Here is a 23706-nt window from a genome sequence, read left to right on the forward strand (position 1 = left end):
AATAGAGGCTTTAGACCTAGGGATCGGATAATAGAGATTTTAGTAAAACATGACGGAAATATGTTCAAGTTGGCATTTTTTTTCTTCAGACATCTCCTTGGTAATCCCTATTAGGAAGTCTATATATGTAATCTTGGAGAACGATTAAGAGAAAGGCATTTTTTTTTTTTCGTGTACTGACATTTGATTAATGGTCACAGCATCACAATTAGTTTAGCAGTTGGGATATCTGTAATAGACTTTGGCCTACTGTGCTGCTTTTAGGGAAGTTCTAAAGTTTTTTCACATCTTGCTGATCATTTTAATTTGGCACCCTAAAATTCTGTCCCTTCTGCTTCTTCATCGGGATCTGATTCTGAAAATCTTCTGATGTCATCTCTATCAATTTCTGGTTCATTAGTTTCAGCATCCTCTGAATCTTCAGCATCACTTTCTTCGATTACAATTTCATTTCCTGGTTCATTATCAATCTCTTGCTTCTTCACTGTGATGCCACCAATCTTTTCCTGTTCCCGGTTTTCTTCTTGGTCATGTAATTGATTGGTGATCTCATCAGAACCTTGCTTACTGGCAGTAACTTGGACATCTTCTATTTTGCTACCCTCATCATCAGTTATCAATTTGGTTTGGACATTCTTATTATGCTCCATGCTTACCAATCTCCCCTGTTCAGTTTCCTCTGTTCTATTAGATTGCATCTCCTTTAATTTCATTCCTCGTTCTTCACTCTTCTTGGCTTCTTCCTCTCTGGATTGGCCATCATTTCTGGTGTCTGGTATGTGATTTAGTGGCAGCTGATGATTTTCACCAAGGTATATTTTAACCTCAGTCTCATTATTTCCAGGTACGTTAGATTTCTGCTGTTCTTCATTTCTATTAAGAACTGGAGCGCTCCCGGTCTTGCTCGCAGAGTACAAGTCATCACCCAATCTCCTGTTTCTTAGAACCTCTCTCCTCTTGCCCTTGGAATGTCTCCTTCTTGCTCTAGAGCCATACCCATTTACAGATCCATCTGGCTTTTCCAACATCAGGCCGCCTCTGAGAACTCTCAAGTCATCCGTTGCTTTATGCTCTTGCAAAATCCGTGTCTTCTCCTCATGGCTAGCGTAGGTTTCTTTTGCTTTATCCTCTGTGACCTTGGTGCCTTGGTCAGCATGATAATCTGCTGTTTCTTTATCGTCAGTTTTAGTATTCTCATTCTTTACTTCTACTCCATCTTTCACATCATTCAACTTCTTGAGTTCAATGTTTGTACTGTGATCATTCACTCTCTGAATATCATTGCCATTGTGGCTTCTACTTTCACCCATTGTCGAATCTGTAAATGAATCGCTACTTAATTGTAAGTCCCCCTCATTTTCACTCTCATCTCTTGTGCCAACACTAACGGAACCTGTTACAAGTCTAGCTGTTTCTGAATGCAAATCTTCTCGTTTTTCAAGCTGTAACTTCAGATCTTCGATTTCTGCATCTTTCATCTTTAACATGTCTTTTAAAACAGTAACTTGGGGGGGATCTTCGCTACTTGAGTTCTCTGTCAGAATTTGAATCTTGTTCTTTTTCTCCTCAAGCGTCAACTCTATCACCTTCCTTTCATCCCTTAGAGATGAAATTGTGGATTCCATATCTGCCAGCCTCCTTTCGAGCTCTAACTTCTGTGTTCTCAGGGAGTAAACTTTGCTGTTCATCTCTTCGATTTTCTTCCGAGCTTCTTGATTGAACTCTTTCTCTCTCTGCAAGCTCCTCATAATAGAAGTATTATAACTTATAATTTATAAGATACCAATCTAAAGGCTTTCCATTAACTCTCAGCATTACAATAGTCAATTATACAGTTACGTGAATTGTACTAGTTTTAACAGTGCTAAAATGTAAGGGAATTTTGATGTCTAAAAAAGTGTATTTATTTAATAATTGATTAATATCATGTTCAAGCTTTATAAAAAGTGGCTTGGAATATTACTACCTCTTTTTAAAATTAATTACAACCATTAGACATTTTCTACTCATACTTTTTTTTTAACACACATTTTCTACTTATACTTTATGTCAGTTGCTAATAATTTATAACGGAGGTAGTATAACGGACTAATTAATAGACATTTGATTTAGTTAATACTATGCGTCAATTTAAAAAATCTTAAACAATGATCAATAAAAAATGTACTCATTAAAATATTTGATTTAGCAACATATTACATAAGTATATATACTTACAATTTTATGCATAAATTTCCTTTACTTAATTTTGTTAAAGAAAGGTTTCAGAACGGGTTAAAAAGTACATTGCATGTCACTTGCCTGAAGATTAATTGATTCTCCAAAATGAATTAAATAGTCACACAATAGCGTAATTTGAACGAGTAATGTGACAACTAATTTGCAAGACGGCAGATAAAGAAAGAATAAAACGAACCTGGAAGAGAAGGTGAAGTGTAAGAAGTTCATGATCTTTCTCCTTAACAAGGAGGGTAAAAATACGTTTCTCTCTGATCTTGTGAAGCACCATTACTCCAAGAATAGCCGCGCCGAACGCTAGCAACAGCATCAACGCGTACGGCTTACTATTACTACTACTACTACTCCCTCTTTGATTGTTGCTATTCTTAAATGAACTCCCCATTTTTTTGTCTTTCTAATTTCTTACTATTTCTATCTCTAGAATAAGCAGCTTAGTTATTATGTTATGTCATTGTTTGGTTGTTGGCACTTCATTTAAAAATGCGCCTTAAACTGTTCACTTCTCTTTCTCTCTCTCTCTTAGTGTGTTAGTGATGATCAGTAATGTTTGGCATGCATGAGGAGGAGCTGAGGTAGAAAAGGAATCAAATTTTTTTTTTTTTTTTTTTTTTTTTGTCAAATGGAATTGAGCATGGAATTTGTGCCTTCACCTTGAAAATGTGATACTTTCATTAATTTTGCCTTGAGTTCATTTTGTCGCTTTCCACTATTTCTAAATACTTGCACAAGTTGCAACACTCACTTTATTCGATTGTTTCTAAATATTTACTCCCTCCGTCCCTAAATTACATTCTTCTTTGGAAATTTACACGGGAATTAAGGAGAGAAGAATAAGACAAATAACAATAATTAGATAATTCAATGGGAAGTACAAAAATAGAATAATTATTACTCATGACATGTCATCAATCCTTTGCAAAACAAAAGGACCAATCACATGCTCCTAATTGAAAATTTTTAACCAATCATATTCATTGTAATTTGGCACAAGGATTATGAATGAGATTAGGTAAGGATGAGTGAGAAAACATTAAATATAAAACAAAAAACGAGAGTTGATTTACTAAAAAAAACTTACCAAAAATAGAAAGGATGAATGTAATTTTGGAATACCAAAAATAGAAATGAGGAATGTAATTTAGGGACGGAGGGAGTACAACACTTTTTAATTTGACATAAATCATATCATGATTTTTTACGATTCCACTTTCACATTAACTTCAACTGCACAATTTTTTATCTCATATCTGTACATACTTTGTTTTTATCTCTCTCACATAAATTATTCATCAAATCGTTTTTAAGTAAAATGCTACCTCTGGTTCGTATTATACGGAATACAACTTTGAAGTATTATTTATAAGATATAAAATATTCCAAAGTTGCATATAATACGAACTAGAGGTAGTACTATAAGTGACATATAATTTTCGGATTTTTGAGTTACATTTATCATACATATTGTACATCATACACTTATAAAAAAAAACCTTTTGAGTTATCAAGATCTACAATTTTACATTCTTGTTGGAAGCGTGAGTTGTGCACCCAATGCATGTCACTCCACTTGGATAAAAGGGACACCAAGCTACCCTCTCTTGCTTACCACCAGTCTACGAGTGGTCGTTAGTTTCAGCCTCGGTTTTACAACTGCCCTTTGTTTTACTTATACTCCCTCTGTCCCCAAATGATAGTCCCTTATGGGCAAAAATCACGGGAATTAAGAAACTTAAATAAAAATAGTAAAATTACATTGAAAAGATAAATTTACATTGAGTATGTAAAATAGTAGAGAGAGAAAGTAATAAAAGCACATTGAAAAACAAAATTTACATGGGAAACTTAAATTTGCACAAATATTGTTGTAATTGGAGGAAATTTTGATAAAAAAATGATATTAATGGTATTTGAAAAAAGCAAATGGGACTATCAATTTGGGACTAAAAATAGGCCATAAGGGACTATCATTTAAGGACGGAGGGAGTATTATTTTTCATTTTCGATGTGTCTAGCTGCCAATCCTTAGCATTAATTTAGGACTAAAATTATCATCCTAATTTTTAAAAAAATTTCTACATTTATGATATAAATAATGAATTTCTTAATAAAATGTTATGTTAAACATATTGCGTGCACAAAACGCTAGTTTAATGGAAGATAAGGCAATATCAAGGTTGGAGCTGAACCAATAGGATCAAGAAAAGAGTTACTATAGAACTTTTGCATCGAACGAGGAAACAACCTCGGTCATTTTAAGGAAACAACCTCGGCCGTGAAACACGACCTCACCGGCTTAGAATTGGACATTTAACTTAAAAAACAAACAATAATGATCATTAGTTCATTATAAAACATAAAACTTAAAGTGGTTTTCTCTTTGAAAAAACCGTTGGCAAAAAACTGCTAAAAAGTAAGTAAAAAACTGACAAAGCTATACCAAGAAAAAAGATGATCTTGTATACCTTTGTTGCTCACTCAACCAGAATTCTTCTGGAATGTGTATGATACAAATTACAAAAACTTTACAGAGAATGCCTTCATTACTTTGAAGAACATTGCTTACTCTGAAATTCATCAGACGTTAACGTGTTCATAAGCTCCTGAAGCCTTGCAGCACCAGGGCCTGGCTTAAAATCAGAATAGTTACCCCGCAATGAGCAGGGGTCAGCCCCGCCAGAAGAGTTTCCAACACACCATGCACCAGGGGGAAATCTGTTTGCACGACCTAAAAGCTCTTTATCAATCTTGTCTAAAACAGGGTCATTTCTCGCAAATTTGCGGGCAAATAGTGCACCGCTTTTTACCATCTTATCAAAGTCCTTCATGGACAAAATTCGAGGGTGTTGTTTTGGTGGATTGTCCCATGCAATATAATGTAGATCATGACCTATTGCCGTACTACGGAAATCCTCATTGTTACAAATTACAGTATGAAAATAACTTTCAGGAGAAGACATAAAATTAGTGAAATACATTAAAACTGTTCTAGGGAAATTGTCCCATCCCCATATACAATATTCCACAAAAGATCGAGTCACAACTACCCATGCTGAACCTGCAACGGGTCAGAAAGAGAAAACAGTCAAATGCTATTTTTTTTTTCCTACTTTGTTCCCATGTAATAGCTATCTAAGAAACTTTGCTCAAAAGATCAAACAGGCAATTCTATTGAGTCAATTACGACTACAGCTCATACCAGTAGATAGCTTAAAATAAAATGATATACTATAATATACCAAAGGGTCTAAGGGAAACCAAAGACATCTGTCCAATTATGTGTATCGGATTGCAGTTTATTTCAGTTAAACACTATTTTATTTTTCACTTATTTTGACCTTAAACAATGAGCAATTGATTCAATAAACCATTAAGGAGCATATGATTTAGTTCAGTTTGGTTCAGGTATTTTAGTCTGGTTCAATTTCAGACTTTTGGGTTTTGCAGAACCCTAAAGCTGGAACAATATGATAAACCAAATACATGAGATATGACAACCCAATCCTGTTTTCTAAATATCCTCCAAGGGCTCACAAGTCTCCCATACTCTCAGAATAGGACATGAAGCATTTGAGTCATCGAAATAACTCAAGAGTTGCATTAAAAATGGCACATAAAATAAAAGAATACAAGCTAAGGAAATGGTGACTGTCTAATATGAATCACATCAGATTTAAACACAGGTTTCTGATTGATTTCTCATAGTCACAACTCATGAAAACTGATTCAGACTTCCAAAAAAAAATTAATAATGCTCCAGCCTTTCACTGTCCAATTATTCCAGATAAAGCTTTCTTTCATAAACATGTTTCCACACTTGTACATTATTCCTTAACTCTAACCTCCAAAATAAAACCTCATGAAGCCAAGGAGAGGTAAGAAGATACGAAAGAGTACATTGGGAAAATTCTTGAGCCTTGACTAGCTGTACTAGTCACGTACAAGGTAAGAGCACACTGGGAAAGTTTGGAGTTTAACAAGGAAGAGCAGGCCAAATTAGATATAAGAGTAGATAAGATATACATGTTCTTAACAGTGGGTACAGTCACCTGATGACTAAATGTCTTAAGAGATATGAATGTATTATGAGATGACCCTAAAATATATTTGAGAGATCAAAGCTAGATGGAAAGATCCCCTGGGATGAAAGGAAGAGAAATTGATATAGGCAGAAGTCAGTTATTGATGATGAACTATTCCTTTTCACCTCCAATAAGTGATGAGGAACCACTTTTTCTATGTAAAAATTTTGAGCTATATTGCTAATTCTTCACAGATATACAAAGCTTCTAGAGTTGACCAAGCAATGTAGTCAATTTATTAAGCTTGAATCGCCTACTCTTTTTCAAGGTTCACATTAGGAATATCCATGACGCTATTCCACAGCTTAATAAAGATTGGTGTCAAATGACAGCCTTCTTTTTCTAATGATTTTTCCTCAAACAGATTGGCTCTGCCCCTTCCAATCATAAGTTTAATGATAGTGGTCTTTTGGTCAAAGGAATGAGTTTACAGATGGTTGTACATTATGATGCCTAGGTTTAGGATGCTTGGAGGACTTTTCGTGTATCATTTTAATTGGCAGTTTTCTTGTGGTAGTTTTTATTGCTTCTTAGGCTTTGATCTAAGCGGTTGTAGTGCCATATTGCTTTCAGTAATTAATATCACTCCTATTAACCGAGGAAGTAACACTCCAAAAAGAGTGTGGAAGTTCAATGCAAATCCATGATAAAATTTGAAGCTCCAATGACAAATTGGGAATTTGGGGTCGAGTTTTAGTGTTTTACTAAGGAATGTCACCCATGATCTTGAATAGGCTTACGAATCTCCATTTATATAAATAAGCCCTTTTGTCACATAGTTTTAAACACACAATTTTGATGTTGACCAAGGAAACTTGGTGTCATAGCCTCATAGGTATCACCCTATACAAAAATCATCGTGTTGAGTAACTATTCCTAATTTTGATGGTAAAATTGGATAAGATTATGCCACCTATTTTATTTGTGACCAGAGTTCCTTATTGATTATTATGAGGTCTGATTGGGTAAGACTGTTTTGTGATCAAATCTTAGATTCTTTTAGACATTACCCTCTTTTTTTATGATTAAAATGTATCATTTCTAAAATTCTCCAAAACGTGAATAAAAGGCACCAAATAGTTATCTTCATTTGAAGATTTTAATTTTTAGAATAAACCATGAATTTCTTGAAAGATTCCTCACATGCATCACATCCCTCTTTTAAAGAGAAATGTTACATTGCATATCAAATATAAAAATGGTCAAATGGAGTACAATTATTAGCAAATTGTACATGATAGCCAATAGCCATCTATCCTCTCCATATGATGTGAGAGAATGCATGACTCAATTTGAATTTAGCTTAGCTTTTGGCTAACATGTTTTTACATGTACTTGTTTGGATTTTCATGCTCTTCCCTATTTTAAGTAAGTTTCCTTTATTAATTTGTAGTATGGATCCTAATTGAGTTACAATTTGTTTTTCACTTTTCTAGTAGATTTAGGATTTGTTTCGCATTTAAAGTTTGTTTTACACTCCTTGGGCAAAAAGTATCTTAGAATTGTTACTAATGCAAAAGTTGTACTGGCTTGATGAGAAATTACTAAGTGCGTAGTTAGCGGAAAAAGCAGCAAATTAAATACGTAATATATACAGTTAGACCAGGTTAGTGTGCGGGCTTAATTCGGTCAAATATTTTTAAGCCTCCTATGCTTGGGGAGTTATTGGATTTGGTTCACATGTTGTTTTTTATTTGCATCAAAATATGTAATAAATTCAAACATGGGTAGGAATCACATCTAGCTATGTCTTGATCACCAGTTCCATTTGGATTGCTATGGGTTTCTGGTAAAGATTTGCTTCACATGATAGACTGAAAAAACAAGCGTGGTCTCAGGGTATTTCGTATGGGTGATCCAGTCCAGATCAGCTTTACTTTAACTAAGTTCTAACTATAAACATTTTAATCCGTATCATTCTTTGAGATATGCGCATGTAGTCATAACATTATCTAGCAATCTAGATGCAATTTCAGAACAGTCATTAAACCATGATTCTGATCTCAAAAGGTCCTTCTAAGTTATAATGCTGAAAAACATTTTACAAAGTGTACACATGAAGTGAAGTATAAAGAAAATGCAGAAATCTGATTAGACATACCAGTAAATAACTTAAAAGCAGTAGGAAGTGATCGGCGCTGGGTAGTCATAAGAAGATCAGACTTTTTGGACAAGTAGAGGCCAGGATCTACAACAATAGGCCTCGCCCTCTGGCTCCTGTAGATGAAAAATGAATTAGCATACAAGTAAAGAGTAGTTTATAGTTTAGGTCTGCAGCAGAAGCATACTCACAGTTTCCACCCATTTACCATCTGCACATGCTCAATAAAGTTCAGATTCCGTGACAAGTTGGAGAAAACATGAAGCATATCTGTGTGATGAAAAATAAGAAGACATTATACGCTTTGTGTTGAAAGCTGTAAATTTAGCAGCTAAGGTTAGTATGAAAAACAAATACTCCAAATTATCAAGCATTTTAGGCATCCATATTATACAAGCACACATTTGCTAATAAATGCAAGGATAGTAGAGCCAGGGTCACCACCATACCATTAACTCTCGAAACAAAAGAGGAAAATGGATTAAGGAATTAATTGAATGATTGACGTTTAGACAAGATAAAAATTAGGGTAAAGACCCAATACTAACTGACAAGTACAAAAGCTGAAATCAATATCCTAAACCTCGCAACACATTACTTCCTGAAACCTGTCAACATTTATTAGGATTATTCATTAAGCCAGACAACATATGAGCTAGAGCATAACTGAAAGAAAAAGTACTATACTAGACATCTGTAAAAACGATCAGGATTTGTGGAATGGAAGGCAGAGTTACATCCATGCTATGTTGTTTCTGTCAAAGTTTACTTTTACTTATAATCTTGCAGGACAAAAGCAACAGTTGAAAAAGAGCCTGGGTAAGCAAGGTCCTGAAGAAATACACCATGACAAATGTCACTTTTATGGAGCATTAGGTAAGATGTGATCAAATTATACAAGCATATTGTATATATTTTCCACTTCTATCTGATACTGATAACCAGTAAAAACTCTATTGTTGTCACTACTGGAAGGTCCCCTAACACACAGCCTATCCCTGACCAAAGATCATCCACTACACTGTGTGACTGTAATCCCATATAAAATTGTGCATTAGTTAAATTATACATATATTGTTATGTAAATAATCAAGCTGGGATTGATAGTAGATAACATTCAAAATAGCTAACTTATCTTCTAACATCTAGATTGATCAATCCATGTAAAGAGAATTCATCAAATTAAAATCCTACCGATGGCTACAAAACTATAGAATAGGATAACTTAAAGTTTTTTAGGAACCAAAAGGCCGTAGCAGTGATGGTATGTTTAGGTTTTCCTTTCTTCAGTTTCTCACAAGAATCCCATGAGATTTATGCGATAGTACGACACCAAACATTTTTGTTAGGACTTTTTATGCAGTAAGCTTTAAGAATTGACAATAATAGAATGAAGGTGATGGCATCATAGGCCTTGCAGATCATTGCTATCTCTACACAGGACGAATTAGAGGAAAAGCCTGCTCATTTATACTGGACATCCTCAAATACCTATCAATAATGCACCCTCCATCCCGTGAAAAAGTTCTACTTTCTATTGTGTTATTTGTTTCATAAACTATCCTAATTTATTTAACCAATTAAATATCTCTACAATGATTTGCCAATATATTATAGGTTAATCCTACACAATTGTCAGTAATCAAACTCAAAATGCTAGAGGAGCTAAGTTATACTAATAACTAATTGAGGCAATGAAGGTGCAAGTATACTTCATTTGGCTATTAGGCACAATTTATAAAAGATCGTTGTATTTACGAAACTGACTCATTGCTACAATTTGGTATCGATAAACAACTTATATACAGCCCATTCACAAAGCCAGAAACATGAAAGATCAACAAGATATAGAACCATCAACTTTTCTTATGGTTTTATCTCCCAATTCACTTGAAAAAAGTAAACTACATCAGATCAACCAATATGAGGCTCTACAATAAGCCAATCCACCTTCTTCCTTCAGATTAATCACATTAATGAGCTTTTACATCTAACAAAGCTAAAATTCAAACCGTATAAAGCATGATATAGGTTGAGAAGAGAAATAAAACATGGGTCACAAAACAAGAAATGAGAAAACAGCATAAAGCCTTCTTAAACGACATTGCAGAGTAAAGACCATAAGAAAACTGTAACGGCAAAGTTTATGGAACTAACCATCTTGCGTCATTAGAGGATAATCTGAGGCGCTGAGGTTAATAAACCAATCCCAGTTCAAACTTTCCCTTAGCAAAATGGCTATAGCTTGCAGAGTGCAAGCAATCATTGTTGGTCCCTTATAAGTCACCAAATTTGATTTATCCATCACTCGAACATTCTCCACTTGATGGAATGTAGGATCATTCTTAACAGACATTGTCAAATCTAATCTTTCCCTAGGTGGAGCTTCAAAATCCATATGCAAAATATACTGATTTCGCGGATGGTAAACAGCTTGCAATACTCTCATGATTCTCTGACTATCACCTTTAGTACCCGATATAAGATAAGCAAATCGAGGTGGTTCATTCTTCGAATTCCCACTCAATGCTAAGGATCTCCTGATATTGTCTTCAACAAAATAATCAGTCCACTCCTCAGACTTCTTACCAACTTCCATACCATCAAATTGTGATACATCCTCATCAATATTCGGCGAATAAATTCCAAAAATAGTTGCTAATAAAAGTGTAATCGATACGAGTAAACTCGCAAAGAACGGTATAATCCATTTCCTATCACTAAAAAACCTGCTTGAATGAGGATTCACATTCTTCCTCATAGCCATTAAACTAGGTAACCATAAATTCAACAAACACTAAATATTGACAAAATTTCTTCCAATTCCTCAAATTTACAGTGGCGTATCAAATGGGATTTCAGTGGATTCAACTAAAATCCCCAAATCTAAAAAACTAATTTGAGTTTTCAATCTAAAATTAAACTAAAAATCATTAGACAATTTGAAAGAAATACAACAATGAAAGAATTGAAGACAAGGATTATTTACCTAGTTAGTGATTGAATTGAATTTCTGGGAAAGTTTGAATATGGCCCAAATCCTTTTCTCTCACTTTGATCTTCATTTTAAGGGTCAAATAGTAGGGAAGGAAGAAGGATGTCCTTTGCTTCTTTCTTCTTTTTCAGGAAAAGTTTCTCCAAGCTGGGAAATCAGTAAAATAATGATTCACTTTAATTCGAAATTATTACGAAAGGAAAAATTATTCTAATAATCACAGTTTTGGTTGGTTCGCTATTAATAATCCCATCTTAAATTATTACTTCCTCTATTCTTTTTTACTAGATTTGTTTGTCAATGCAAAACTTTAACGAATTATAACTTTAATTCAAGTAACAATTATAAAAGTTATATATTGTAATAGTACTTAATAAGACGAATTTAAAAAGATCCTACATGAATATGTTTTCCCTTACATATTACAAAAACTTTTGCATGCACCCGGTTTACAATAATTTTATTGTACATCGAATATTTTTGCAAAAAGTGACCCCTTTTTCTTACAAAAGTGACCCTTTTATTTAACAAAAGTGACCCCTTTTTTTCATAAAAGTGACTCTTTTTTTTCACAAAAGTGACTATTTTCACAAAAGTGACTCTTTTTCACAAAAGTAACCCTTTTTTTTTCCGAAAACTCTACATTCACACTCGGTGTGTAAGAGCATTTTACACACTACCAATAAATTTTTGACAACTCAGCTGGTCCTACACAAAAGAAGAGGGAAGGCAAAATAATGGGAGGGAAAATTGAGCGGCAGTTTGTCTGTGCTATTGGCAGTATTTTGTAGTTCTTAGGCGGGAATATTGTGAGAGAGCGCCAAAGTGATTATGGGTCCCACGTAATTTCGTCATCGTTGTCCTTCAATCTATTTTATTGCTGCCATTGACATAGCTAGCAAGTTAGCATGCAAATAATTTTCTACAGAGTATTCAACATCTATACTAATGTAAGTATAATATCAATTCTTCCCCACTTCTGCAATCTAATTTCGTTGTATATAATTGAAGAATCCGATATTTTCCCCATTAATTTTTGACTTCCCCTTTATTGTGAAGGATTATATTTCCATTATCATTGTAATTTTAGACTTTTATAACGACTTGATGTTTTAATGTCCAATTAAGTAATTTGCATTCGAGCTCGTGATTCTTGTGGGATTTTGGTAGAATGGTTGCCTTTCAATTCCAACTTGTGATGGCTGTTTCAGGAGTTCGTTTAAAGTAATAGAATTACTTAAAATTTCACATCCCCTGTTATAATATATTACATAACATTTTTAAATTTACAATATAACTTTTTTGATGTATGTGTCATTTGTAATTTTCTAGTATCAAATTGTTTATTATGTAATTGTATTGCGGTACTGTTTCAGTAAATGGAAAGCGAAGCCCAATCATCTGGTGAAGCTGTAAACATTGAACACAATGTGTTGGATGAGATGAACCAAGGCGTTGAGAATGACGACAATATAATTCCTGATCTTAATGAAGAGGCAGAGGAAAATGTTAGTTCGTCATCTAAAGGTGATGATGTTCCTGTTAACCAAACTAATAGCAGTGTAGACGATGACAATAACCTTGTTGCTGCCATTGTCCCAGCTGTTGGGATGTTATTTCAATCCGGTGAAGAATTTGCCCAATGCTGCCATAAGTACGCTTATGAGAAAGGATTTGAATTTTATGTCAGAACAGATACGTTGATGAAGGAGTACAAAGTAGCAAATGTTAATCGTAGAGGTGTTGGGGAAAAGGAGCCGAAGTACCATATGATGCCCCATATTAGAATGGATTGTAAGCTTAGTGTCAAAGATAGGAGCAAAAATGTAGAGCATAAACGCAAAAAAAAAAAAAAAAAGAAACCTTGTACAGAATGTAAGGTATATGTTGATGGAAGAATGTCAGGGGGATGGTTTGTAATCACACAATGTGTGTTGGATCACAATCATCCTCTTTTGCCGGATTGTACAAGGCGTATGGTGAACTATAGAGGTATAGAAGATGATAGTTATGAGAGAATGGCACTAAACGATGCTGCTGGGATCTCTTTGGGTAAGAGCTTTAATTCGTTCGTTATTGTGAAAGGAGGACATTTGAAATTGTCGTTCACCAAGCAAGATATCTTATTTCAAGGGGATGCACTTGCCGTAGAACAACATTTTACAAAGATGACAGAAGAAGATCCTAATTTTTATAGTGCTATTCAACAAGATCAAGAAGGAAAACTTCTAAATGTTTTTTGGGCTGATGTTAGGGGTCGTGCAATGTACCGAGATTTTGGTGATATTGTCTTGTTTGATACAACCTTCCTATGTAACAAGTATAATGACGTTGCATAAACACATTTTATTTTATTTACAGAATAATTTATTTTTAACCTGAATCATTTATCTATTCATGTATTAATTTTAAAGAATCATATATTTGAAGCATGAATCAATTATTATTTTAAGATGAATCATTTATTTTCTAAATTAAGGTTGTAGGTACAAAATGCCATTTGCTCCATTTATAGGCTGCAATCATCATGGGTCTAATATACATTTTGCTGTTGCCTTAATCATTCATGAGGATTCCGAGTCGTTCGAATGGGTATTTAGACACTTTGTTGAATTGAATGTATGGGCCAACCCCCTAAAGGAATATTGACTGACCAGTGTAAGGCTATAGGGAAGGCAGTGGAAACTATGTTTCAAGATGTGCCGCATAGGCTGTGTTTATTTCACATAAGCAAAACGCTGCAAGGAACTTGGGGAAGTTACCGAGATGGAAGGAGATAGAGGTAGATTTGGATCATGTTGTTCACGATAATTTTAGCATTGGAGTTTGAGGATGCATGGAAGGCTATGTTTATAAAGTACAAGTTACAAAAGAACACTTTTTTGGTTAAGTGACGCATATGCTAATAGGCATCAGTGGGCGCCTGGCTATTGGCGTGGGCTCTTTTGGGATGGCATGTTATCAACGCAACGTAGTGAAAGCACGAACCGTGGTGTAAAAGTGTACGTTAATTTGAATACTGGGCTGATGCAATTCATGAATCAATTTAATGCGTATTGTGGTGGCTTAGTGGAAACAGAAAAGGACCTAAATTACCAAACAAAGCGTAATCCATTTTTCTATGACAACACTGTAGTAGCCGAGGTGGTGTTTAGCAAGGCTTACACTAATGAGAAGTTTTTGGAGGTGAGGGAAGAGGTGATAGGGCTAAAGCACACCAATATAGTTAAAACAGGTAACATAGGGTTAATGAATTTGTATGATGCAGACGAGAAGATCCCCAAGCCAGTATGGAAAGCAACGATGCGGACGTTTAAGGTTTCCGTTGATAAGGAAAAAGGCGAATTTAGTTTCAGCTGCAAGCTGTTTGAGTTTAGGGGTATCTTGTGCCGGCACATTATCAAGGTGATTCATACTGAAGATATCGAGTGCATCCCAGAGAAGTACATTTTGAATTGATGGAGGAAGGATCTCGTTAGGGATTACGAGGGCATAAAGGTGTCTTATTACGACCCTAAGGACTTAGCTAACGTTGCTCAGAAAGATGGAATTCAAAGGAGGCACAAATACCTTTCAACGTTAGCAATGCACAATGATGAGACACTCTCAATGTATTATGAAGCAACTAACAAAGTTCGTACTTCTCTTGAAGATGTTATTGGTATTCGTAGGACTAATGAAGTGGATGGTTTTGATTGGAGTCACCCATCCATGAATAGAGTATTTGGCCGTCGTAGGATAAGGCCTAAGGAGAATAATCAAAGGCATCTTGAAAGTGTGGCAAAGCCTGTGGGTGAAGGTCAAATTAAGAATCCGGTTGACAAACGAGGCAATGGAAGGGCTCATACGAAGAGAAATAAGCATCTAGCCGAAAAACGTAGTCGTAAAAAGAAGAAGAAAAGCGTATGTCTCATGTTGTGTTAACTTATTTGTTTTTAATATAAAAAAAAAATAACTATCATTTCCAGTGTGTATGTTGTAACAATATCTTTGAGTAATTTTCTTTAACCCAACTTTTTGAAATTGTGTATTGTTATAGGTTTATGATGACGATGAAGAAATTGGATCGGAAGAGGTTGATGGTGGCAATGTCAATGGGAATGGCAATTATGTTGATACATCAGTGTATTATGGTTTTCAACCACAATTTTATAATGGAAACTATTTCCCTAATTTTGGTCCCGGTGCTAGTGGTGCCTTTCACCCTGGTGGATATACATCTAGTCAGACTGGACCGGTTAATTATGGCCAAGTGGGTGCATCCATGAACGTGAAAGGTAGTGCAAGGGGTGAGGCAAGTTCAGATTTCAACCCCATGCACCACCAATCACAGCCTAGTAGCTCAAACCGTACTAATAGTAATCACGGATTCAATCCTTTGTTGTATAGATGAATATATTAAGTATTGTTATCAACTCGATAGGATCAAGTGGATGTATCGTACATTGTTGTCTATTAAGCAACTAACTTGTGTTTTTTTTAAATTTATTATGTTCACATAAATAATTGATGACAAGAAACATATTAATCGAAGATGTTAGCCAGTGCTACGTTTGGATTGTTGACTTATGCCAGTCCATATTAGATTAGTGTATATCCAACGCAAAAATATGTTGTTATTATTTTTTGTGTTTCAATAATTCAAGGTTGTTGTATTTTAATTTATGTTTTTTTTTAAAAAAACTCAGCGAAACTGGTTATAGAGGAATCGAAACCTGGACCCAGAAGTACAAGTTTCTCAATCAACACTTACTCGCCAACTGGGACATGTGTATCAGCACGCCATAACATTTGCATTAAATATAATTATTCAAATATATGGAACCAGTTGTAGTATTCAAATATATGGGCCTACATGATAGAGCGAATACGCTGTTGCCTATTATGAGCCAATTGAAAATTATCCAATATAAAGGATTGGGCTTTATGAAGTATGTTAGAGTTAAGTGATTTTTTTTTTTTTAAATTTTTTTAAATCAATAGATTATTCTCAACTTTAAATCTTTGTCAATATTTTAATTTTATGAACAAAGAAGTTTGTTAATTTGAAATTGTTGTAGTCTTTTTAAATTTTTAAAGTAGAGTGTACTTGTGCATGCCCCTAATATGTGTTTTACGTATTGATATTAATACTCGCACTAACAATGGAGTATATTAGTATTACTGTAAAAAAAATGTTGTTTCATATACAAGAAGTTAAATTATTTATGGTAAGTAACTCTGATAGGTGTTTGGTGACACCGTGTGGCTAGGTATTATCGGATTAAATGTATTAGTTTTATAGGGGTTATCCATTCAGTGTTATATAGGTAACCTCGTTAGTATTATTTGTGTTAGTCATTATTTAATTGATCATTATTTAAAAAACTAAGTGAATGAGCTTAGCTAATGCACAGATTATATTATACGCGATAAAAAAAAACACAAAGTGAAATGCTAGTCGGGTTACTGTATAAAATATAATGAAATTATTTGGTAGGGTAGAGGACATGATGCATTTTAATTATTTCACAAAATTCCATATTCGGCGTGCCACACTGTGTTGCTGAGTTATTTGTTCAGTTGTTGCTTAGTTTGTCAAGGGTTACTTGGTTAAATAAAGGCGTACTCGGTCCGGAAAAAAAAGAGAACGAAAATGAGAGTGTATAAGAATTGAGGATTGTGTTTTGGAGGCACCTCATTAATTTACTTTGTAATTATGTATTATACGTTGGATTAATTGTATTGTTGTTTTTTTTTCCAGTGTGAGAATATTGTTTTGTCCTCTACGTTCCACTAGTTAGGGCCTGTTCACTTACGTTGAAATTCAGTCCAGTTAAGTTCAGATTCTAATTTCCTTCTCTTATAAAATATTCATTTCAGTTCAGTTCAGTTTAGTTCAGTTCAGTTCAGTTCAGCTGAGTTCAGTTCAGTTCAGTTCAGTTCAGCTGAGTTCAGTCAATGAGAACAGACCCTTAATAAAACCACAAAAGGGATTGTTGCTTAATTAATAATATATTTAAACTTTCAATGACCTTACCCTCCAATGTGAAGTGTGTAGGGTCTTCTATCGGATTTCACCGGTTTTAAGCCTCAATCTTTAAATTTTTTTCATTTATTAATTTATGTCTTAGGTTACAGTGAAGTCACCCTTGAAAGATAGGGTTTATTTCCTTCGAATGACAACTTTTCTTTGATGTCCAACGAAATGCGATATTTTCCTGACTCCTTCGGAAGGGAAAGTTTTACTTTGGTTAAATTTGGTTTGCGGTTGTGTGGGGCTACTACTGATCATGGCACAGAATCGGGTTATGGAAGTAACACAAGATTTTTTTTTGTCAAAAAATGCGAAGTAGCGACTGATCTAGTGAAAAAGTTGTATGAGACAATGAACCAAGAAAGTACCGACTTGTTATATTTATGTATTTGATTTCTTATCCATTCACTAATTAATTCTTGTTCGATTTTTTTAAAATCGTCTTCATCGGTAATTGTCAATTGTAGATGTCGTATGGATATTATTAATGATATTTAATGTAATTAGGTGTTTTTAAAAAAAAACATGAATTATTTTATAGACAAAAGGTAAAAATATATTTTACTTCCATTCTAAAACTATTGTTGGTTGTTTGATTAAAAAAAAAAATAATTAAAATGTTATTTCTAACAAATTGAAAAAATAAAAATTAACAAATAAAATAAATTAAAATTAAAAATTTAAATTTCTATTATTTTTCCATTAGTTTTTTTAAAACTAATGGTTCTTTGGTTTTCACTATTCCCAACAAAACTAGGGTAGATGACTACAACAGAAGCTAAAAGTCTATTTAAAGAACCCAAATTATTCAACTAAACGTTCAACCATTAACCTCCAATTTTCCATACACCCCTTCACCTTCTATTGCAAGTTCAAAACACTAACCTACCTTATCACTGAAAATGAATAACAAAGATGGAGCTTTATCATCAAAATCTCCTTATGAGTTGAAATTGATCAGTTTGCAACACTATCTGTCATATCTTCAAGGGCGTTATGTTGAGGCTTGCCATCAAAGGAAGGAGGCAGAAAAAAGGCAAGTTGAATTGCAAATCCTAATAGAACAATTAAAAACAGATATTACAAGGAAAGCTTCTGAAAATCATCAGGAAAACACTGGCGCTGCAGCAACAACATCGAGGACCAAACCAAATTGAGGCTATGGAGGATGAAGACTTGATTGTGGGTGACTAGGGTTTCATTGGATTGTGTTTATGAAGGCATGCAATCTTCTTATCGTTTTATTAAATCTGGACCTTTTATGGTTTACCAGTGTATGTGTTTTATCCGTTTTGGCCTTTTGTATCCTTTTTTAAAAAAAAAAAATTGTGTTAATGATGTTGAAGATGTTATCCTTAACAATTTTATTGGTGTTGTTCTAATGATACGTCTTCTATTAGTTCTATATGAATTAAATTTATTTATTCCGTTTTGCTGTTTTTTAAATGATTTTTTGATACTGTAAATAAATTATGAGCGGGTTGCGTTTTATTTGACCAGACATTGCAGGGTTAAATTTTTACATATCAATTTTAATTCGGTAAATTGAATAATTACATGTGAAAATGTAATTGTTTAAGCAGTGGTTATAACAACAATCATACAGTAAAAAGAAGTATGTAGGAATGTCCCTTCAATTACAATTTTATTATAATTCAAAACGTTACAAGGACTCTAAACAACATAAATAAATAGAACTAAATTCATGTAAATTACTACAAATGGATGCCAAACCAATATCCAAGCCCTACGCTTATGCCTCCATGAGTTTGTATTAAATAGCGTTTCCCACGTTCATAGCAGCGTCTTCTCCAACTGACTTGATGTTGACATGTAGCGCACCTGCTCATTTCCTCAAATGTGTTGTGTTGACATGAGTCTTTTGTAACTGGCTTACAGCAATATTTTTAAACTGGCTCCAGTTGATGTTTTTGTTCTCGTTGATCCGTTTTCCAGTAGTTTCCTTCCATTCTTTGTTTAACGACTGAAATTTCAAGAGATATTCAATCTCGTTGATTTTTGGATATATATGCCCCCTAAAAATCACCTCCCATTGACTGAACTGGTCGTGGTTTGGATACTATTCTCCCATGGATTGTAGCTTATAAGTAATTGTAAATGCTACGTGAATAAAACGAATTGGGATATCTTATTCTAGTTTATAGTCTTTATTTTTTATACATAACAAAGGTAAATGGTTCCCCAATGGTTTATTACATTCTGAAGTTCTTTTGGAGGGAAAATACAGTAAGCTAGACCTTTCACATTTCCCTCCTAATTTTTCCTCTACATATATTCCTGTGATACCTAATATGACTACAACATTTTAAGTACAACCAACTGAGTTCAAACATTTTCAATGGACCATTCACATAAAAGGGTTTTAGCTCCATAAGTAGAATTATATGACTTTGGCAAATGGGACGAAATATTTGAGGATCACATCTTGCCAAAGATACCAGAAATTGGATACCTTTTAAAATTCTAGTCTGTAAACAAGAGGATGCTACGTGTTATAGGGCTAAGGATAAACAAGAAAGAAGATATTGATTGGAGTCAGCTTGAAACGCTCATCAGCAGGACTCATCTCGGGTGTATGGTTAAGCATAAGATTTTTTTTGGAATTCGAGAGTTGTCGCCATTGTTCGTGGAGAACTGAATGTCGCAAATGTACTTTCCGAAATGCTGTTAAGTTTTTAAGTGAGACTCACGGTGGTCACATTCGAGAAAACGATGAGTCTTGGGAGTGGAGGGATGCGTTGATCCTGGAAGGTAGGTTTAGGAATCACCCGTATACTGCTGAGTTACCAGAAGATATTGACCCAGCGGATTATCCATTCATGTAGGAATTCGATTATGTAAAGTTGCAAAGTATTACCATTATAGGTGTACCACTATAAGTGCACTACCATTTATGCTAATGTAGCAATCTACTAGCACTATAAGTGCACTACTATCCATTCATGTATTAGGTCGTTTATGTACTGTACTTTGTTTTGAAATCAAAATTAAACTAATGTGCTTTTTATGCTGTCATATAATCACAGCAGTTGAAGTTAAGTTTGTTGTATTATATCTCTAGAACAAAACCCCACGTATAGTTTGATTACCTTAAAGTTATTATGATTCTGTAAATTCATTGATGATCTTTATAAATATTTACACACAAATTGACAAATCCCTAGTTGTGTAAATTAACATTTCTAGCAATTTATTTAAAACTCATACGAAATACTTAGATTCATAATTAAAAACATAGCCATAGTCGGGGTAGTAATGCTCGGTTTCAGTTTGATCATTGTTGTTCATGATGATAAGATAATGGGGATTATTAGGAAGGAAAGGGATAAGTAAGTAATGGGGTTAAGTTTGTATGTGACTGTGTAATACATATAGTACCATACCATTGCATATGACCTCTAAAAAATTAACTGAAATTAGGAACAAAATAAAACAAGAAAAGCAATTATTATACATGAAAACCAACACGCAAACTATATTATATCTTAGGGGAAGACAATTAAAAAAAATTGGCTAAGCAAATCACAGTAATATAAGGACCATGTGTCACGAATATCTGTTGGTGATTTGTAAATCTATTTGAAATTTGTATTTGTGATTTTGTTTTTATTTTGTTTTTAATTTATTTTGTTTTTTGTTTTTGTTTTGCTATGGCAGAAATGGAGAGTATAATTAGTTGATAAGATCATGAAATTAAAAAATGTTAATTAATGTGGATAGGGTGGACGAATTTCTGGCCACAAAAAAAAAAAAGAATCAGACAAAAGATTTTCTACATATCAGACCTTATGTTCCCTAGGAAATTAAAATAATGAGTGCTTTTATAAAAAAATATTAAAGGATTTATTAATAACAAAAGATTTTCTACATATCAGACCTTATGTTCCCTAGGAAATTAAAATAATGAGTGCTTTTATAAAAAAATATTAAAGGATTTATTAATAATATATATATAATAGAAAGAGGAAAATAAACACTAAACTTTCAAGCATGCGTAATTACCCTTACTTGTTTTATTTACAGAAGAAAATGTACATTACTGTGGATATTTTGTACTCGTTCATTAGTCATTTAGTTGTTTCTTTCTTATTGTAAATATTTTTTTGATGGTTCTTATATAAGATTTATATATGGGCTTTAATACTCGATTTTATGTGATATGTTTCGGTGGTCTTTTTTATATAAAAAAAAATCTATCATGAAAAATAAATAATTACGCTAAACGATTTATATGACCATGTACACTTCATAAAAGGGTATACAATATTACAAGAACTGTTTAATAAAATTATAACAAACGATACACAGTTTTAGTTGTGTTTAATTCCTAATGATGGATTATAACATAAAACCTATACAATATTATAACTAGAGACCCGTTGTTATGTAATCTTGAGCTCTTTGTTCAATGCAGCTACTCCACTTTTGGGTAGCTCAATGTTTCTAATATCGAGTTGAAAATTAATTAAATTACAAAAAAGATTATCTTACCTCCTAATTAAAATATCTAAAACCCTTGTTACATACCCTTGTTTTTTTCAACAAAATATACTAGTAACTCTTTTACATAATTCATACGTCTACAAAATGTTGGTATGGTGAAATTAAATTGCAAGTAAAAAATGGTATTGTGAAGGATATTAAAAAAAAAAAAATTAAATCCAAGGACAACAGATTTAAAATCTTATTGTAGTATTAATCTAGAAATTCTAAGTTGGATATTGAGTTAAAAGTATTTCTTCTTTTTTTTTCCCCTATACTTATGTTAAATAATGAGGTGAGTAGTCTTTAGTATAGGGGCAAATAAACCTAACCTACTGACCTTATTCCAAAAAAATTTGCTGATTCCAATGCATGCAATTAAAAAAAGGTTTCCCACTCAGTTATTTTAACTTTGAAGGTTAAATAACAAAAAAAATTAAGGGAGAAGGTCTTTGGAATTGAACTGTTAGTCAACGTTACCACTGTTCATATTATGTAATCAAAATCCTTTATTTAGGTGATTTTTCCCATTTCAGATATGATACCATTTACTTTTTCATTGCATGCAAAAAAATTAAAGAAAAAAAAAGAAAATAAACCTTTCCCTTTCCTTCTCTAATTATTAAAAAATCTGAGAATTGTTTAATAAAAAATGGATACTCCGGAATCTTCAAAAAAACAAAAAATGGAAACTCAAGAGGAAGAGAAACCCTATTACCCAGATCATGATAAATTTGGGGCTTGGGAATGATGAGTGACATTTATGGCACTCATTTGGTTCCTTTTTGGATGATTTCTATTTCATTTTATCTCTCTTTTCTTCAGTTTTCCTTAGTTTTATTCTTGTTTTCTTCATTTTATGCTTTTTGTAGTTAGTTTCTCTATTTCATGCTTTTTCTAGTTTACTTGTTATTTTTCTCTTTTACTTGCTTTATATCATTTGTTTGTAGGTGGTAATTGATTGTCCAAGAATTCCCGAGCTTCCTCTCTATGAGCTTTCATTGTTTTCATGCCTAGAGATGGTGCAAGAAGCTTCAAGTCAAAGGTGGATCCAAGGGGCAAGCTTCAAGGCTTTGTATATGCCTTCCTCATGGCTTATACTTTTCAAGAAATTCAATAAAGTTTCTGCCTACTTTGTCCTCCATCATCATCACCTAGGATGTGTGCACTGCTTGAGCTAGGACGAAGAGAAGAAGGGGGAAAGACCCAGGGTTGTGCGGGCGCACTAGAGGAGTGTGCGGCCGCACATCTGTCGTGTGCGGCCGCACATCAGGTGCGTGCGGGCGCACCTGTCTGGGTGTGCTCCCGTGCGCACCATTCTCTCTCCTTCGAGCGCCCGCACCGACGTGGGTCTATTTTTGGACGTCTTTCCCAACTTCCTCTTGGGATTGTTAGTTATTTCTTTCCATATATAGAGAGAAGATTAGATCTTCATTAGCAAGAATTAGATTAGATTAGATTTTAGAGAGAGAAAACATTAGTTCTTAGCATTTTTAGAGAGAGAAAGTGTGGGTTTGATGATTGATGATTGAAGATTGCTTCATTTGATTTGATTTCTATCAAGTTTGTAAGGATTCTTTACTCTTTAATGCACTTCAATGTTTGATTTCATTAGTATTGTTGTTTGATTTGGTTAATTGATAGTTTGATTGATTTGATTGAATTTGTTGGTTTCAATTTGATTTCAATTAATGAATTTGGGAATGATGATTAGTTTAGCTTTGATTTTGTTGTTCTTTATGGATTGTGAGTAGTTTATTTGCTAGGGTAG

The 23706-nt window shown here is 33.7% G+C and overlaps 3 protein-coding genes across 3 annotated transcripts; 2 read left to right on the plus strand and 1 right to left on the minus strand.

The window, feature by feature from the left end:
• Positions 1–4677: 4677 nt before the first annotated feature.
• On the minus strand, positions 4678–11555 carry LOC145619352 (beta-glucuronosyltransferase GlcAT14A-like). Its single transcript, XM_081674028.1, has 4 exons — positions 10579–11555; positions 8613–8691; positions 8422–8537; positions 4678–5296 (listed from the first exon to the last, which is right to left on the minus strand). Exons 1-4 carry the CDS (start codon positions 11186–11188, stop codon positions 4782–4784), a joined length of 1320 nt encoding a protein of 439 aa, XP_081530154.1. The 5' UTR covers positions 11189–11555; the 3' UTR covers positions 4678–4781.
• A 1240-nt stretch (positions 11556–12795) lies between these two features.
• On the plus strand, positions 12796–13755 carry LOC145619653 (protein FAR1-RELATED SEQUENCE 3-like). Its single transcript, XM_081674357.1, has one exon. The coding sequence runs from the start codon at positions 12796–12798 to the stop codon at positions 13753–13755; it is 960 nt and encodes a 319-aa protein (XP_081530483.1).
• Positions 13756–14371: 616 nt separating this feature from the next.
• Positions 14372–14875, plus strand: LOC145619654 (protein FAR1-RELATED SEQUENCE 5-like). Its single transcript, XM_081674359.1, has one exon. The coding sequence runs from the start codon at positions 14372–14374 to the stop codon at positions 14873–14875; it is 504 nt and encodes a 167-aa protein (XP_081530485.1).
• The last annotated feature ends 8831 nt before the right edge of the window (positions 14876–23706 follow it).

Source organism: Chenopodium album, chromosome 27, assembly GCF_948465745.1.
Source record: "Chenopodium album chromosome 27, dcCheAlbu1.1, whole genome shotgun sequence".
NCBI lineage: Eukaryota > Viridiplantae > Streptophyta > Magnoliopsida > Caryophyllales > Amaranthaceae > Chenopodium > Chenopodium album.

Bases quoted from the DNA above. Each gene is read 5' to 3' on its own strand.
- LOC145619352 (XM_081674028.1), bottom strand. From the start codon at position 11,188: ATGGCTATGAGGAAGAATGTGAATCCTCATTCAAGCAGGTTTTTTAGT. The intron at 8,692-10,578 runs GTTAGTTCCATA...TTCATCACACAG, and splicing joins TCCTCTAATGACGCAAGATG to ATATGCTTCATGTTTTCTCC. The intron at 5,297-8,421 runs GTATGTCTAATC...GACCCGTTGCAG, and splicing joins TGCTTTTAAGTTATTTACTG to GTTCAGCATGGGTAGTTGTG.
- LOC145619653 (XM_081674357.1), top strand. From the start codon at position 12,796: ATGGAAAGCGAAGCCCAATCATCTGGTGAAGCTGTAAACATTGAACAC.
- LOC145619654 (XM_081674359.1), top strand. From the start codon at position 14,372: ATGTTATCAACGCAACGTAGTGAAAGCACGAACCGTGGTGTAAAAGTG.